Raw genomic sequence first — 15,774 nt, forward strand, 5'->3', positions numbered from 1 at the left:
AATGCATGTCTAGGAGGAGAATATGAAAAGGCAGCATTGGGTCCTTACCAGTTTTCATAGAGGGTGCAGAAGAAACGCTGCATTCTTTCTAAGACCGTTTTGTAGACGGGAGAGTCATTCAGTTCCAAGAGAGGCTGAGGTAATCCTACAGACAAAGATGGATCAGGAACCTGCTGCTCCTCTGCTGAGGGTCTCAACCTGCCAACACCCTCGCATAGGCAGAGGTGGTTTGGAGAGGGGGGTGGTGGTGCTATAAATGCAAAGCAGCTGACCAAGTCTTCTACCAGCTGGAAATGCTAACAGCTTCCCTAAAGTGACTGCTACACTGTATTTGCAGGGAAAGGCGAAAGCTATTTAAGTGTCCAGGTTTGAGTACTCTAACTTTTGCCTGGGTTTCTCCAGATGGAACTTGTACCAAAACACACAATGATAGCCCCAAATGATCTCTCCATAAAGTACTGGGAATGTCCCCCCCTTCCTTTTTAAGTCACAGAACCTCTTTTGCAAGCAAAATTTTATGCAAAAGCCCAAGGTATAGCAGATAAAAATGAAACCCACTTATCTCAGTATAACAATTGCCTTAAAAGATCTATACTTCTAATCAGAGGCAATTTTGTTTCCAATCCTGCTCCTGGTTGGAAGCTGCCAGAGGGAACTGTTTGTCCATTCTAGTATGTTTTGGTTGGTCATACATTTCTATAGCAGCAGTTCCTGGCTTAATGAGAATAACTGAAGTGGGGGCAGAAGGGTAACGGGTGGTGAAGCAACACCTAATTTTTATATTAATAACAAAAGACACTTTTTTGGACGTTTCATTTTTACTGGTGTCTCCAAAAGGGAGCTTAAGTGTAGTGGTGCCAAAGGAAATGGCCTAGGACCATTTAGGCCAAGAGAGATAGCATTGGGCCCTGGAAAGACAAGCTAACAGTCTTCTTTTCATTAAGTCATAGCTGGGGCATGCTCACTAGATTGCTTAATCATGGCCAGGCCCAGGCAGAGTGATAGCCGGGGCAAAAACACACTGTCGGGCCTGTGATGGTAAGCCAGCCTGAGGCTCCAGAGATAGGCACAAGGTTTAGACATCTCTGGTGTCTCTAGCTCTAACTTCTTTTTTTTAAAAAAAAATATTTATTTACTTATTTATTTTTTATTTTTGGCTGCATTGGGTCTTTGTTGCTGCGCATGGGCTTTCTCTAGTTGCAGCGAGCGGGTGCTGCTCTTCGTGATGCGTGGGCTTCTCGTTGCGGTAGCTTCTCTTGTTGCAGAGCACAGGCTCTAGGTGTGCGGGCTTCAGTTGTTGTGGCACGCAGCCTCAGTGGTTGTGTTGTGCAGGCTCAGTAGTTGTGGTGCACGAGCTTCGTTGCTCTGCGGCATGTGGGATCTTCCCAGACCAGGGCTTGAACATGTGTCCCCTGCATTGGCAGGTGGATTCTTAACTGCTGCACCACCAGGGAAGTCCTCTAGCTCTAACTTCTAACCAACTGCCTTGCTCTCTGTGTTCCAGCCACACAAATCACCTTCCTATTCCCTGGACATATCAAGCTCTTTGCTGCTGTATGCCTCGGGATCTTGCACCTGCAATTCTGTCTGCCTAGAATGCTCAGCATCTCCTTTTGCCCCCGGCCTGGTTGGCCCCTGTTCATCCTTCAAGTCTCCACTGGGAGGCAGTCTTGTGACTCCACTACAAGACTGGGTCAGGGGCTTCCCTGGTGGCGCAGTGGTTGAGAGTCCGCCTGCCGATGCAGGGGACGCGGGTTCGTGCCCCGGTCCGGGAAGATCCCACATGCCGCGGAGCAGCTGGGCCCGTGAGCCGTGGCCGCTGAGCCTGCGCGTCCGGAGCCTGTGCTCCGCAACGGTGGAGGCCACAACAGTGAGAGGCCCGCGTACCGCAAAACAAAAAACAAAAAACAAACAAACAAACAAAAAAAAAAGACTGGGTCAGGTCTCCCAATAAACACTCCCACAGTCACTTGCCTTCACAGCATATATCACAATTATGATCGTGAAGTTATTTGCTAATGGGAGAAATGAGTTAAAGCAACATTCTGATCAAGGTAAAAATCGGGAAACTTGGCTCAGAAACTATTCCTTAAAAAAGTGATAACATACATAATATTTTACTGATTAAAGCTATTTAAGCTTAATTGTTTGAATACTCCCCTCCCCCCATATACAAAAGGCAGGAAAGTATGCTAATATCCTTCAGGTCAAAAAGCATGGTTTATTTATAATCTAAAGGCTCTAACACATACTACCAGCTGGCAGCTAAAGTGAAGGAGGGGTTAACATGGGGTGTGTGTGCTTCTGAAGACCATCTCTGCATGATAAGATAATGAAGTAAACACACTTGTTCCTAGAGAGCCTGTAGGAACTCCATACATGCATTTCTGAACAAACAGGTGGTCAAGGTAGTGCCAGGTGAGGAGAAGGTGACACAAGGCACACTGAAGCTGCATTAGAGATAAGGTATAGAAATATAAAGGCATACAATGGTATAGAAAACTTCAAGAAAAAAAAAAGTTACATTTCTTACCTAAAATAGCAGATTTTTCCACTTCAAGCATATCTAGAACCCTCGTAAAAGGTTCTGCCATTTTGGCTAGCATTTCTGGTGCATATAAAGTATTGTGAGTTCTGAAAAAAACAGGAATGCTATGTGAACTTTTCTTAGTCTGCTGGAGAAGGAAAGAGTGGGTTTCCATCTTATAATTCAGTGATACTACATTTCCACATAGATACCTCTCTGTCAACACTACTCTTGGCAGGGGAATTTAAATGTTTCCCTGGAGAAGGGGTAGACTTGATGCTATTAAGTTTATTTGTACAGTATACAACACCTAATAGCAATCAACCACAAGAACCGAATTCTGAGAGAGCCAGACAACATCACAGTCTAAAGCTGAAAGCAAAATTCTTTCAAACTTGAGACAATGCCAAGGCACTCCCAGTTTTCTGACTGCCCGTGATAGAGGATGAAATGTCAGAGGCATCACGGTTCACAGGCAGGAACACAGAGCAGGTAGTAATATGCCCCCATTTTTAGGATGTTTTGTCTCTGAATCAAGAGCATGGACCCAACAATGCTCTGGCAGCTGTTTAGTCTCCTAGAGGCACATTTGTAATTCCCAGCATGAACATCTCTTCCCCACCAAAATGACTTACCTTTGTTAGACTATAGACCTGATCTACCTGCCTTCCACAGCAATGGCACCACGGAACAATCTATAGCCAGAGGGCATAACTACCTATTTCTCTTTTAAAAGTTAACTATAAAACATTTCAAATGTATAGAAAATTACAGAACATAGACCAGCAAGATTAAATATTTAAGATGAACACTGAATAGATCATTTTAGACCATGCTTATTTTAAAAAAACCCTCAATGTTTTTTAAGTCTAACCATGTGCATTCATTAGTACCCATGTTTAAACTGCCTTTTTATGACTGGCTTATTCCACTTAGCACAGTCAGGGTTCACCCATGTTGTAGCATGTTGCAGAAATTCCTTCCATTTTAAGGCTGAATGATATTCCACTGTTTGTATAGACCACATTTTGCTTATCCATTCATCCACTGATGGACACTGGTTGCTTCCACGTTTTAGCTATTGTGAGTAATGCTGCTATTAACATAGGTGTATAAATACCTCTTTAAGACCCACTTTCAATTTTTTTGAGTATATACCTCAAGCTGGACTTGCTGCTTAACGTGGTAATTCCATTTTTAATTTTTTAATTTACTTTTATGCTTTTGCCCATGCTACACGGCTTGCAGGATCTTAGCTCCTCAACCAGGGATAGAATCTGGGCCCCCTGCAGTGGAAGCGTGGAGTCCTAACCACTGGACCACCAGGGAATTCCCACTATTTTTAATTTTTTGAGGAACTGCCAAACTGTTTTCCAGAGTGGCTGTACCATTTTACATTCCTACCAACAGTGTACAAGAGTTCCAATTTCTCCACATCCTTGCTAACACCTGTTACTTTCTTTTTTCAACATTATTTTTTAATGTATATCTTTTTTAAAAAACATTTTTATTAGAGTATAATTGCTTTACAATATTGTGTTAGTTTCTGCTGTATAAAAAAGTGAATCAGTTATACATATACATACATCCCCATAACTCCTCCCTCTTGCATCTCCCTCCCACCCTCCCTATCCCACCCCTCTAGGTGGAAACAAAGCACCGAGCTGATCTCCCTGTGCTATGTGGCTGCTTCCCACTAGCTATCTATTTTACATTTGGTAGTGTATATATGTCCATGCCACTCTTTCACTTCATCCCAGCTTCCCCTTCCCCTTCCCCATGTCCTCAAGTCCATTCTCTACGTCTGCGTCTTTATTCCTGTCCTGCCCCTAGGTTCATCAGAACCATTTTTTTTTTTTTAGATTCCATATATATGTGTTAGCATATGGTATTTGTTTTTCTCTTTCTGACTTACTTGACTCTGTATGACAGACTCTAGGTCCATCCACCTCACTACAAATAACTCAATTTCATTTCATTTTATGGCTGAGTAATATTCCATTGTATATTTGTGCCACATCTTTTATCCATTCATCTGTTGATGGACACTTAGGTTGCTTCCATGTCCTGGCTATTGTTAATAGAGCTGCAATGAACATTTTGGTACATGACTCTTTTTCAATTATGGTTTTCTCAGGGTATATGCCCAGTAGTGGGATTGCTGGGTCATATGGTAGTTCTATTTTTAGTTTTTTAAGGAACCTCCATACTGTTCTCCATAGTGGCTGTATCAATTTACATTACCACCAGCAGTGCAAGAGGTTTCCATTTTCTCCACACCCTCTCCAGCATTTACTGTTTGTAGATTTTTTGATGATGGCCATTCTGACCAGTGTGAGGTGATACCTCATTGTAGTTTTGATTTGTATTTCTCTAATGATTAGTGATGTTGAGCATCCTTTCATGTGTTTGTTGGCAATCTGTATATCTTCTTTGGAGAAATGTCTTATTTAGGTCTTCTGCCCATTTTTGGATTGTTTGTTTTTTTGATATTGAGCTGCATGACCTGCCTGTATATTTTGGAGATTAATCCTTTGTCAGTCGCTTCATTTGCAAATACTTTCTCCCATTCTGAGGGTTGTCTTCGTCTTGTTTATGGTTTCCTTTGCTGTGCAAAAGCTTTTAGGTTTCATTAGGTCCCATTTGGTTTATTTTTGTTTTTATTTCCATTTCTCTAGGAGGTGGGTCAAAAAGGATCTTGCTGTGATGTATGTCAGAGTGTTCTGCCTGTTTTCCTCTAAGAGTTTTATAGTGTCTGGCCTTACATTTAGGTCTTTAATCCATTTTGAGTTTATTTTTGTGTATGGTGTTAGGGAGTGTTCTAATTTCATTCTTTTACAAGTAGCTGTCCAGTTTTCCCAGCACCACTTATTGAAGAGGCTGTTTATTCTCCATTGTATATTCTTGCCTCCTTTATCAAAGATAAGGTGACCATATGTGTGTGGGTTTATCTCTGGGCTTTCTATCCTGTTCCACTGATCTATATTTCTGTTTTTGTGCCACTACCATACAGTCTTAATTACTGTAGCTTTGTAATATAGTTTGAAGGCAGGGAGCCTGATTCCTCCAATTCCGTTTTTCTTTCTCAAGATTGCTTTGGCTATTCGGGGTCTTTTGTGTTTCCATACAAATTGTGAAATTTTTTATTCTAGTTCTGAGAAAAATGCCATTGGTAGTTTGATAGGGATTGCATTGAATCTGTAGATTGCTTTGGGTAGTATAGTCATTTTCACAATGTTGATTCTTCCAATCCAAGAACATGGTATATCTCTCCTTCTGTTTGTATCATCTTTAATTTCTTTCATCAGTGCCTTATAGTTTTCTGCATACAGGTCTTTTGTCTCCTTAGGTAGGTTTATGCCTAGGTATTTTATTCTTTTTGTTGCAATGGTAAATGGGAATATTTCCTTAATTTCTCCTTCAGATTTTTCATCATTAGTGTATACGAATGCAAGAGATTTCTGTGCCTTAATTTTATACCCTGCTACTTCACCCAATCCACTGATTAGCTCTAGTAGTTTTCTGGTAGCATCTTTGGGATTCTCTATGTACAGTATCATATCAACTGCTAACAGTGACAGTTTTACTTCTTTTCCAATTTGGATTCCTTTTATTTCTTTTTCTTCTCTGATTGCTGGGGCTAAAACTTCCAAAACTATGTTGAATAATAGTGATGAGAGTTGGCAACCTTGTCTTGTTCCTGATCTTAGTGGAAATGGTTTCAGTTTTTCACCGTTAAGAATAATGTTGGCTGTTTGTCATATATGGCCTTTATTATATTGAGGTAAGTTCCCTCTATGCCTACTTTCTGGAGAGTTTTTATCATAAATGGGTGTTGAATTTTGTCAAAAGCTTTTTCTGCATCTATTGAGATGATCATATGGTCTTTCTCCTTCAATCTGTTAATATGGTTTAGCACATTGATTGATTTACGTATACTGAAGAATCCTTGCATTCCTGGCATAAACCCAACTTGATCATGGTGTTATGATCCTTTTAATGTGCTGTTGGCTTCTGTTTTTTAGTATTTTGTTGAGGATTTGTGCATCTGTGTTAATCAGTGATATGATATTGGTCTGTAGTTTTCTTTTTTTGTGACATCTTTTTCTGGTTTTGGTATCAGGGTGATGGTGGCCTTGTAGAAAGTGTTTGGGAGTGTTCCTCCCTCTGCTATATTTTGGAAGAGTTTGAGAAGGATAGGTGTTAGCTCTTCTCTAAATGTTTGATAGAATTTGCCTGTGAATCCATCTGGTCCTGGGCTTTTGTTTGTTGGAAGATTTTAAATCACAGTTTCTATTTCAGTGCTTGTGATTGGTCTGTTTATATTTTCTATTTCTTCCTGGTTCAGTCTCGGGAAGTTGTGCTTTTCTAAGAATTTGTCCATTTCTTCCAGGTTGTCCATTTTATTGGCATATAGTTGCTTGTAGTAATCTCTCATGATCCTTTGTATTTCTGCAGTGTCAGTTGTTACCTCTCCCTTTTCATTTCTAATTCTACTGATTTGAGTCTTCTCCCTTTTTTCTTGATGAGTCTGGCTAGTGGTTTATCAATTTTGTTTATCTTCTCAAAGAATCAGCTTTTAGTTTTATTGATCTTAGCTACTGTTTCCTTCATTTCTTTTTCACTTATTTCTGATCTGATCTTTATGATCTTTCCTTCTGCTAACTTTGGGGTTTTTTTGGTTCTTCTTTCTCTAATTGCTTTAGGTGTAAGGTTAGGTTGTTTATCTGAGATGTTTCTTGTTTCTTGAGGTAGGATTGTATTGCTATAAACTTCCCTCTTAGAACTGCTTTTGCTGCATCCCATAGGTTTTGGGTCGTCACGTTTTCATTGTCATTTATTTCTAGGTATTTTTTGATTTCCTCTTTGATTTCTTCAGTGATCTCTTGGTTATTTAATACTGTACTGTTTCGCCTCCATGTGTCTGTAATTTTCACAGATTTTTTCCTGTAATTGATATCTAGTTTCATAGCGTTGTGGTCAGAAAAGAAACTTGATACAATTTCACTTTTCTTAAATTTACCAAGGCTTGATTTGTGACCCAAGATATGACCTATCCTGGAGAATGTTTCATGAGCACCTGAGAAGAAAGTGTATTCTGTTGATTTTGGATGGAATGTCCTATAAATATCAATTAAGTCCATCTTGCTTAATGTAGCATTTACAGCTTGTGTTTCCTTATTTATTTTCATTTTGCATGATCTGTCCATTGGTGAAAGTGGGGTGTTAAAGTCCCCTACTATGATTGTGTTACTGTTGATTTCCCCTTTTATGGCTGTTAGCATTTGCCTTATGTATTGAGGTGATCCTATGTTGGGTGCATAAATATTTACAATTGTTATATCTTCTTCTTGGATTGATCCCTTGATCATTATGTAGTGTCCTTCTTTGTCTCTTGTAATAGTCTTTGTTTTAAAGTCTATTTTGTCTGATATGAGAATTGCTACTCCAGCTTTCTTCTGATTTCCATTTGCATGGAGTATCTTTTTCCATCCCCTCACTTTCAGTCTGTATGTGTCCCTAGGTCTGAAATGGGTCTCTTGTAGACAGCATATATACGAGTCTTGTTTTTGTATCCATTCAGCCAGTCTGTGTCTTTTGGTTGGAGCATTTAATCCATTTACATTTAAGGCAGTTATTGATATGTGTGTTCCTATTACCATTTTCTTAATTGTTTTGGGTTTGTTATTGATGGTGTCTTCCTTCTCTTGTGTTTCTTTCCTAGAGAAGTTCCTTTAGCATTTGTTGTAAAGCTGGTTTGGTGGTGCTGAATTCTCTTAGCTTTTGCTTGTCTGTAAAGGTTTTAATTTCTCCGTCGAATCTGAATGAGATCCTTGCTGGGTAGATTGATCTTGGTTGTAGGTTTTTCTCTTTAATCACTTTAAATATGTCCTGCCACTTCCTTCTGGCTTGCAGAGTTTCTGCTGAAAGATCAGCTGTTAACCTTATGGGGATTCCCTTGTGTGTTATTTGTTGTTTTTCTCTTGCTGCTTTTAATATTTTTTCTTTGTATTTAACTTTTGATAGTTTGATTAATATGTCTTGGTGTGTTTCTCCTTTGATTTATCCTGTAGGGGACGCTCTGCGCTTCCTGGACTTGACTGGCTATACCCTTTCCCATGTTAGGGAAGTTTTCAACTACAATCTCCTCAAATATTTTCTCAGTCCCTTTTTTTCCCCTCTTCTTCTTCTGGGACCCCTATAATTCAAATGCTGGTGCGTTTAATGTTGTCCCAGAGGTCTCTGAGACTGCCCTCAATTCTTTGCATTCTTTTTTCTTTATTCTGCCCTGCGGTAGTTATTTCCACTATTTTATCTCCCAGGTCACCTATCCGTTCTTCTGCCTCAGTCATTCTGCTATTGATTCCTTCTAGAGAATTTTAAATTTCATTTACTGTGTTGTTCATCATTGTCTGTTTGCTCTTTAGTTCTTCTAGGTCCTTGTTAAACGTTTCTTGTATTTTCTCCATTCTATTTCCAAGATTTTGGATCATCTTTCCTATCATTACTCTGAATTCTTTTTCAGGTAGACTGCCTATTTCCTCTTCACTTGTTTCGCCAGGTGCATTTTTACCTTGCTCCTTCATCTGCTGTGTATTTCTCTGTCTTCTCATTTTGCTTAACTTACTGTGTTTGGGGTCTCCTTTTTGCAGGCTGCAGGTTCGTAGTTCCCGTTGTTTTTGGTGTCTGCTCCCAGTGGGTAAGGTTGGTTCAGTGGGTTGTGTAGGGTTCCTGGTGGAGGGGACTGGTGCCTATGTTCTGGTGGATGAGGCTGGATCTTGTCTTTCTGGTGGGCAGGACCACGTTTCGTGGTGTTTTGGGGTGCTGTGACCTTGTTATGATTTTAGGTATCCTGTCTGCTAATGGGTGGGGTGGTGTTCCTGTCTTGCTAGTTGTTTGGCATAGGGTGTCCAGCACTGTAGCTTGCTTGTCATTGAGTGGAGCTGGGTCTTCATGTTGAGATGGACATCTCTGAGAGAGCTTTTGCCGTTTGATTTTTTTTTTTTAATTTTAACTTATTTATTTATTTTTGGCTGCATTGGGTCTTCGTTGTTATGCATGGGCTTTCTCTAGTTGCAGCAAGCGGGGGCTACTCCTCATTGTGGTGCGCGGGCTTCTCATTGCGCTGGCTTCTCTTATTGCCGAGCATGGGCTCTAGGCGTGCAGGCTTCAGTATTTGTGGCACGCAGGTTCATTAGTTGTGGCTTGTAGGCTCTAGAGTGCAGGCTCAGTAGTTGTGGCGCACGGGCTTAGCTGCTCCACAGCATGTGAGATCTTCCCGGACCAGGGCTCAAACCCGTGTGCCCTGCATTGGCAGGAGGATTCTTAACCACTGCACCACCAGGGAAGCCCTCGCCATTTCATATTACATGGGGCCGGGAGGTCTCTAGTGGACCAATGTCCTGAACTTGGCTCTCCCACCTCAGAGACTCAGGCCTGACACCCGGCCAGAGCACCAAGACCCTGTCAGCCACATGGCCAGATACGTGGGGAGTTTCTTGCCTTTTGGGAAGTCTGAGGTCTTCTGCCAGCGTTTAGTAGGTGTTCTGGTAGGAGCTGTTCCTCATGTCGATGTATTTTTTATTAATTTGTGGGGAGGAAGGCGATCTCCATGTCTTACTCCTCCGCCATCTTGAAGCTATCTCCTCAACATTATTTTTTATTGTAACCACCCTATTGGGTATGAAGTGGTATCTCATTATGGTTTTGATTTGCATTTCTCTAATGACTATAGATGTTGCGCATCTTTTCATGGCCTTGTTGGCCATTTGATATCTTCTTTAAAGATATGTCTATTCAAGCCTTTTGCCTATTTTGATTAGATTATCTTTTTCTATATGTCTATCCTTCTCAGTACCAAACTATTTTGATTTCTGTAGCTTTGCAGTAAGTTTTGAAAATGAGAGGTTTGAGTCTCCCAACTTTGTTCTTTTTCAAGATTGTTTTGGCTTTTAGGGGCCCCTTGCAATTCCATATGAATCTGAGGATCAGCTTTGTGCTTAAAAAAAAAGTGTTGGAGGGCTTCCCTGGTGGCGCACTGGTTGAGAGTCCGCCTGCCGATGCAGGGGAAACGGGTTTGTGCCCCGGTCCAGGAAGATCCCACATGCCGCAGAGTGGCTGGGCCCGTGAGCCATGGCCGCTGAGCCTGCGCGTCCAGAGCCTGTGCTCCGCAACGGGAGAGGCCACAACAGTGAGAGGCCCGCGTACTGGGGAAAAAAAAAAAAAAAAGTGTTGGAAATTTTTTTTTAACGTGTGTATGTATGTATGTATGTATGTATGTATTTGCCATGCTGCGCAGCATGAGGGATCTTAGTTCCCTGACCATGGATCGAACCTGTGCCCCATGCAGTGGAAGCACTTGGAGTCCTAACCAATGGACCACTAGGGAATTCCCACTGTTGGAATTTTAATAGGGACTGCATTCAATCTGTAGATTGCTTTGAGTAATGTTTCCATCTTAATGAACTTAAGTCTTTCAATTCATGAATACGGGATGCCTTTTCATTTAGGTCATCTTTATTTCCAGAATGTTTTTTAGTTTTCAATGTATAAGTCTTTCATATCCTTGGTTAAATTTATTCCTGGGTACTTTATTCTTCTGAATGCTATTATACATGGAATTATTTTCTTAATTTCCTTTTGGGATCATTCATTGCTGGTGTATAAAAACACAACTGATTTTTGTATATTGATCTTGTATCCTATAACTTTGTTGAATTTATTTATTAGCAGGAGTAGTTTTAGAACTCTCTTCTAGTTCTAGTTTGCTGAGTGTTTTTATCATGAGAGGGTGTTGGATTCTGTCAAATGCTTTTTCTGTGTCAATTAAGATGATCAAGTGGGTTTTTTTCTTTGTTCTATTAATGTGGTGTACTATGATGATTTATTTTTGTATGTTGAATCACTCATATCCTTGAGAGAAATCCCACTTGGTCATAGTGTATAATCCTTATAACATGCTGTTGGATTCAATTTGCTTGTATTCTGTGAGGCTATCCATAACTCTGCCTTAGCCTTTACCTCCTGCTGGGTGGAGCTCAAGGGTTGGTAAGTGGTGCCACTTACTTTTAAAAACTGCAATTTGCCAACTTTTTAGTTTCTGAATTAAGTTTTTCTTGGCTGTTTGGGAAGATGTCTAATACTATGAAATGATCTCTGATAAAATCAGTCCTTTTTAAAAAAAAATAGAGTTTTTTTCCTATTTATTTATTTATTGGCTGTGTTGGGTCTTCATTGCTGCACGTGGGATTTGTCCAGTTGCTGCAAGCGGGGGCTACTCTTCATCGCGGTGAGCGGGCTTCCCACTGCGGTGGCTTCTCTTGTTGTGCAGCACGGGCTCTAGGCATGCAGGCTTCAGTAGTTGTGGCTCGCAGGCTCTAGAGCTCAGGCTCAGTAGTTGTGGTGCACGGGCTTATATGCTCCACGGCATGTGGGATCTTCCCGGACCAGGGATCGAACCTGTGTCCCCTGCATTGGCAGGCAGATTCTTATCCACTGCATCACCAGGGAAGCCCCAAATCAGTTCTTCTTGAAAAGAAATTCATAGTCTTAAATTTGATGGGGAACAGATGAGATGTTTTTTATTTTTATTCTTTAATTAAGTGTGGCTGTGATCCCAAGATATAATTAAAAAAATAGATATAATTTTAAAAATATAATGCATCATATGTCAAATGTCCCTGATGGTACAACAAAATCTTGTATTCTGTATAGTCTCCCCTCCTCCTCCTCCCCTTTGCCAAGGAGGTGGCACCATGGTGGCTGCACCTGTAACTCACAAGTAATGGAAGGACTCAGTACATACTGCTCTCGTATCTATGGCTCCAAGGAGTCCTACAAGCCCTAGTAACATTCAGGTTCCTGAAATATCACCTTTCCTGACACACTTGCAAGTTAGAGCACTATGCTTCCACATTAAGAGGAACTAGTTATTGCTTGGCAAAGAAAAAGACAATCAAGTAATAAAAGTTTTAAGTCTGCACAGTCTGTAGCTATCTGAAATATTCTTAGTATCACCAACTAAGTGTAATTGCCATACACGCAGGTATATATTATTCAGCCATAATAGAGGAGAAAATCTTGCTATTTGTGACAACGTGATGGACCTTGAGGGCATTATGCTAAGTGAAACACATCAGACACTGAAAGACAAATACAGTATGATCTTACTTGTATGCTGAATCAAAAAAACCAAACTCACAGAAACAGAACAGTTTGATGGATGCCCAAGGAGGGAGATGGGGGTGGGGGAAATGGGCGAAGGTGGTCAAGGTTCAGACTTGAGTTAAAAAGGTAAGTAAGTTCTGGAGATGTAATATATACAGCACACTGACTATAGTTAATACTATATTGTGTATTTGAAAGTTGCTAAGAGAGATCTTAAAAGTTCTCATCACAAGAAAAAAAAATGTGTAACTATGTGAGCTGATGGGTGTTAACTAAACCTACTGTGGTAATCCTTTCACAATATATACATATATCAAACCAAAAAAAAAGTATAATCGCTATGCTAAACAAGACTTCCCACATACAAAGATTTCAATAAAACATATAGAAGATATCTGGAAACAATGTAACAAACTTTAATTTAACAGAAAAGCTGTTATTCTAAACAGATAATGAATGATAATGAACCTTCTGAGAACCAGAGAATTCTATTCCCCACATCTATCTTCCACCCAACCCACTAAGAACACACCGTGCAATAGAAATAAAAAGTAAGCCACATAAGCCATTTAAAATTTTCTAACCAGCCAAACTTAAAAAGTGAAAAGAAACAGGTTAAATTAATTATATTTTTATTTAACCCAACACATCAAAAAATCATTTCAATATGTTAGCAATATAAAAATTAATGAAATATTTTTACATTTTTTTGTACTAAGTTTTCAAAATATAGTGTGTGTTTTACACCTACAGTTTATCTCAATTCAGACTAGCCATATTTCAAGTGCTCAGTAGCCAGCCACATGTGGCTAGTGGTTACCATACTAGACAGTGCAGCTCTAACACCTTTGATTATCAGACTATTTGTTTGACAAGGAGTGTTAAAACAGGAGTTTTATAACAAGGAGTTAATACACAAACTGGTAGGAATGTAAACTAGTACACCACTTTAGAAAACTATTTGATTCTATCTATGAAAACTGAAAATATGATACCTTATAAACAGGAATTCTACTCCTACATGTAGGATTCTGCTCCTACCCAACAGAAATTATGTATACACCAAAAGACATTTATAAGAATATTAACAGCAGCACTCGTAGTGATAAAAAAAAAATGCTGGAAACTACCAGAAGTCCATCAACACTAAATGGATAAATGAATTACAGCATATTCACACAATGGAATACCATCCCACCAATGAGAATGAACAAGCCACAACTACATGCAATAACACGGATGAGCTCACAAACATATTACACAAGAGAAGCCAAGGCATAAAAGAGTACATGCTTCTGACTCCATTTATTAAAGCTCAAAAAACCAGGCAAAATGTTAAAAGTTAGAATAGTGGTTACCCTTGAGGGGCATGTAGGACTGAAAAGAGGTGCTGGGTAAGGTTGTTTCTTCATCTGGATGCTGATTACATGGAGGTGTCCACTTTGTCAAAATTCATCTACCTGCATTCACAATTTGTGTCCTTTTCTTATGTATATTTGTACCCTTAACATTATACTTCAAGTTAAAACTTACTACGAAAACAAGACAAAACTCTAACAGCTCCAGCTGCACACTACTCAGGGAATCTAACTACTCCATAACTACAGTCAACATTTTTCAAAATACCTTTTGATTTACTTTGGGATTTTCCAAAAGTGTTGTACTCTTAGAAAAATATCAAGATGACAATCTCTTGTCTCCTCCCCTAACCAGGGATGAACCTTGTTTCCAGGTCTAGGTTCCCACCACAGGGACTCTGGCCACAGGCTTAAAAAGTCAATGAGTCTATTGCTATCTGACTTCATCACTTTCACATTTCTCTAAACTACAGAAGATCCCTTTGGTCTTAAAAACATCAATATGGAGACAAACTATTCCTTGACTAAATATTTTACTACCTTCTGAACATGTAACCCATACTTCTTTTTGAAATCTTTTTCCTCCTTTTGAAATCAGAGCAAAGTATTGTCTATTTCCATAGACACATCCACAATGACAACTTGTTCAGACACTCCAGCCCTCCAATTTGGTCAACATTAACTTAAAACCTTGGATTCTTAAGCATATGGTCTAGGGTGTCTGCAATCAGCAGACTATCCCTGAGACATGAGTAATTTGGTTTACTCATGTTGAGTAAATTTGGTTTACTCAGTTGAGACTCTGCTCTAACACCCTGGGTAAGAGGCCAAAAAACAGTGGAACAGAGCTCTAACCTGAACTCAGAAACACTAGGAGATGTAAAAAAGCAATCAAATTTTGCTTTGGCCAGTAAAAACTGATTCCCTCCAAAGGCTCTCTTTCACTGTAGACAGCATCTATCCCTGAATCATCAAACATATATTGAGTAACCAACAAGCCTAGACTTGGCCTACTTCCGCTTGATTATATTAGCTCATGTGATTTATAACAGTGGTTCTGAACCTTTAATGTGCACACAAACAACCTGGGGATCTCGTTAAAATGCAGATTCTGATTTAGTATGTCTGGGGTGAAGCCCTAATACTGCATTTTAAACAAGCTCTCAGGTGACTGCTGATGCTGCTGGTCTGAGGACTTAGCTTTGAGAAGTAAAAACCTAGGACTCTGCTGTGGAGCATGTATCATGCCTTCCTTTGGCATGTTCAGCCACTGGATGTTTGGTCCATCTGAGAACACAGTCACTACTGATAAATTCAGATTAGCTCGTTTGAATACTTGACCCAGAGAAGCACCACTACAGAAAGCAACTGCCCTGCTCCCAATGACAATTCCTTTAGTGGCAAAACTTTAGACCAAATGAAACTTAAAGTAAAAAGTAGAAATGAAGTATAAAGAAGTAAAAGAACACAGAGGAGGCTCAAAATGAGAAAAGCCATTTTGAGATTAGCCCCCACGTGTTCACTTGGAATGTAAGACTTATAAAAGTGAGAGCCGGGGCTTCCCTGGTGGCTTAACAGTGGTTAAGAATCTGCCTGCCAATGCAGGGGACATTGGCTCGGGTTCGAGCCCTGGTCCGGGAATATCCCACATACCGTGGAGCAACTAAGCCGGTGTGCCACAACTATTGAGCCTGTGCTTTAGAGCCTAACAGCCACAACTAC

General features: G+C 40.0%; 1 protein-coding gene across 4 annotated transcripts in view; it reads right to left on the reverse strand.

Annotated features, from left to right (window-relative positions):
- XPO5 (exportin 5) overlaps nt 1–15,774 on the reverse strand; it is a 49,775-nt gene that overhangs the window by 8,704 nt on the left and 25,297 nt on the right. For all 4 annotated transcript variants that reach the window (XR_010835108.1, XM_067006282.1, XM_067006283.1 and 1 more), the window contains 2 exons: nt 2,534–2,634; nt 49–145 (listed from right to left, as the gene is read on the reverse strand). Coding sequence is in view for 3 of the 4 variants with exons in the window: in XM_067006282.1 (XP_066862383.1) it covers nt 49–145; nt 2,534–2,634 (198 nt within the window). In the remaining variant the exon portion in view is untranslated. The remainder of the gene's footprint in view (nt 1–48; nt 146–2,533; nt 2,635–15,774) is intronic.

This window comes from Kogia breviceps, chromosome 10 (assembly GCF_026419965.1).
Source record: "Kogia breviceps isolate mKogBre1 chromosome 10, mKogBre1 haplotype 1, whole genome shotgun sequence".
Lineage (NCBI taxonomy): Eukaryota > Metazoa > Chordata > Mammalia > Artiodactyla > Physeteridae > Kogia > Kogia breviceps.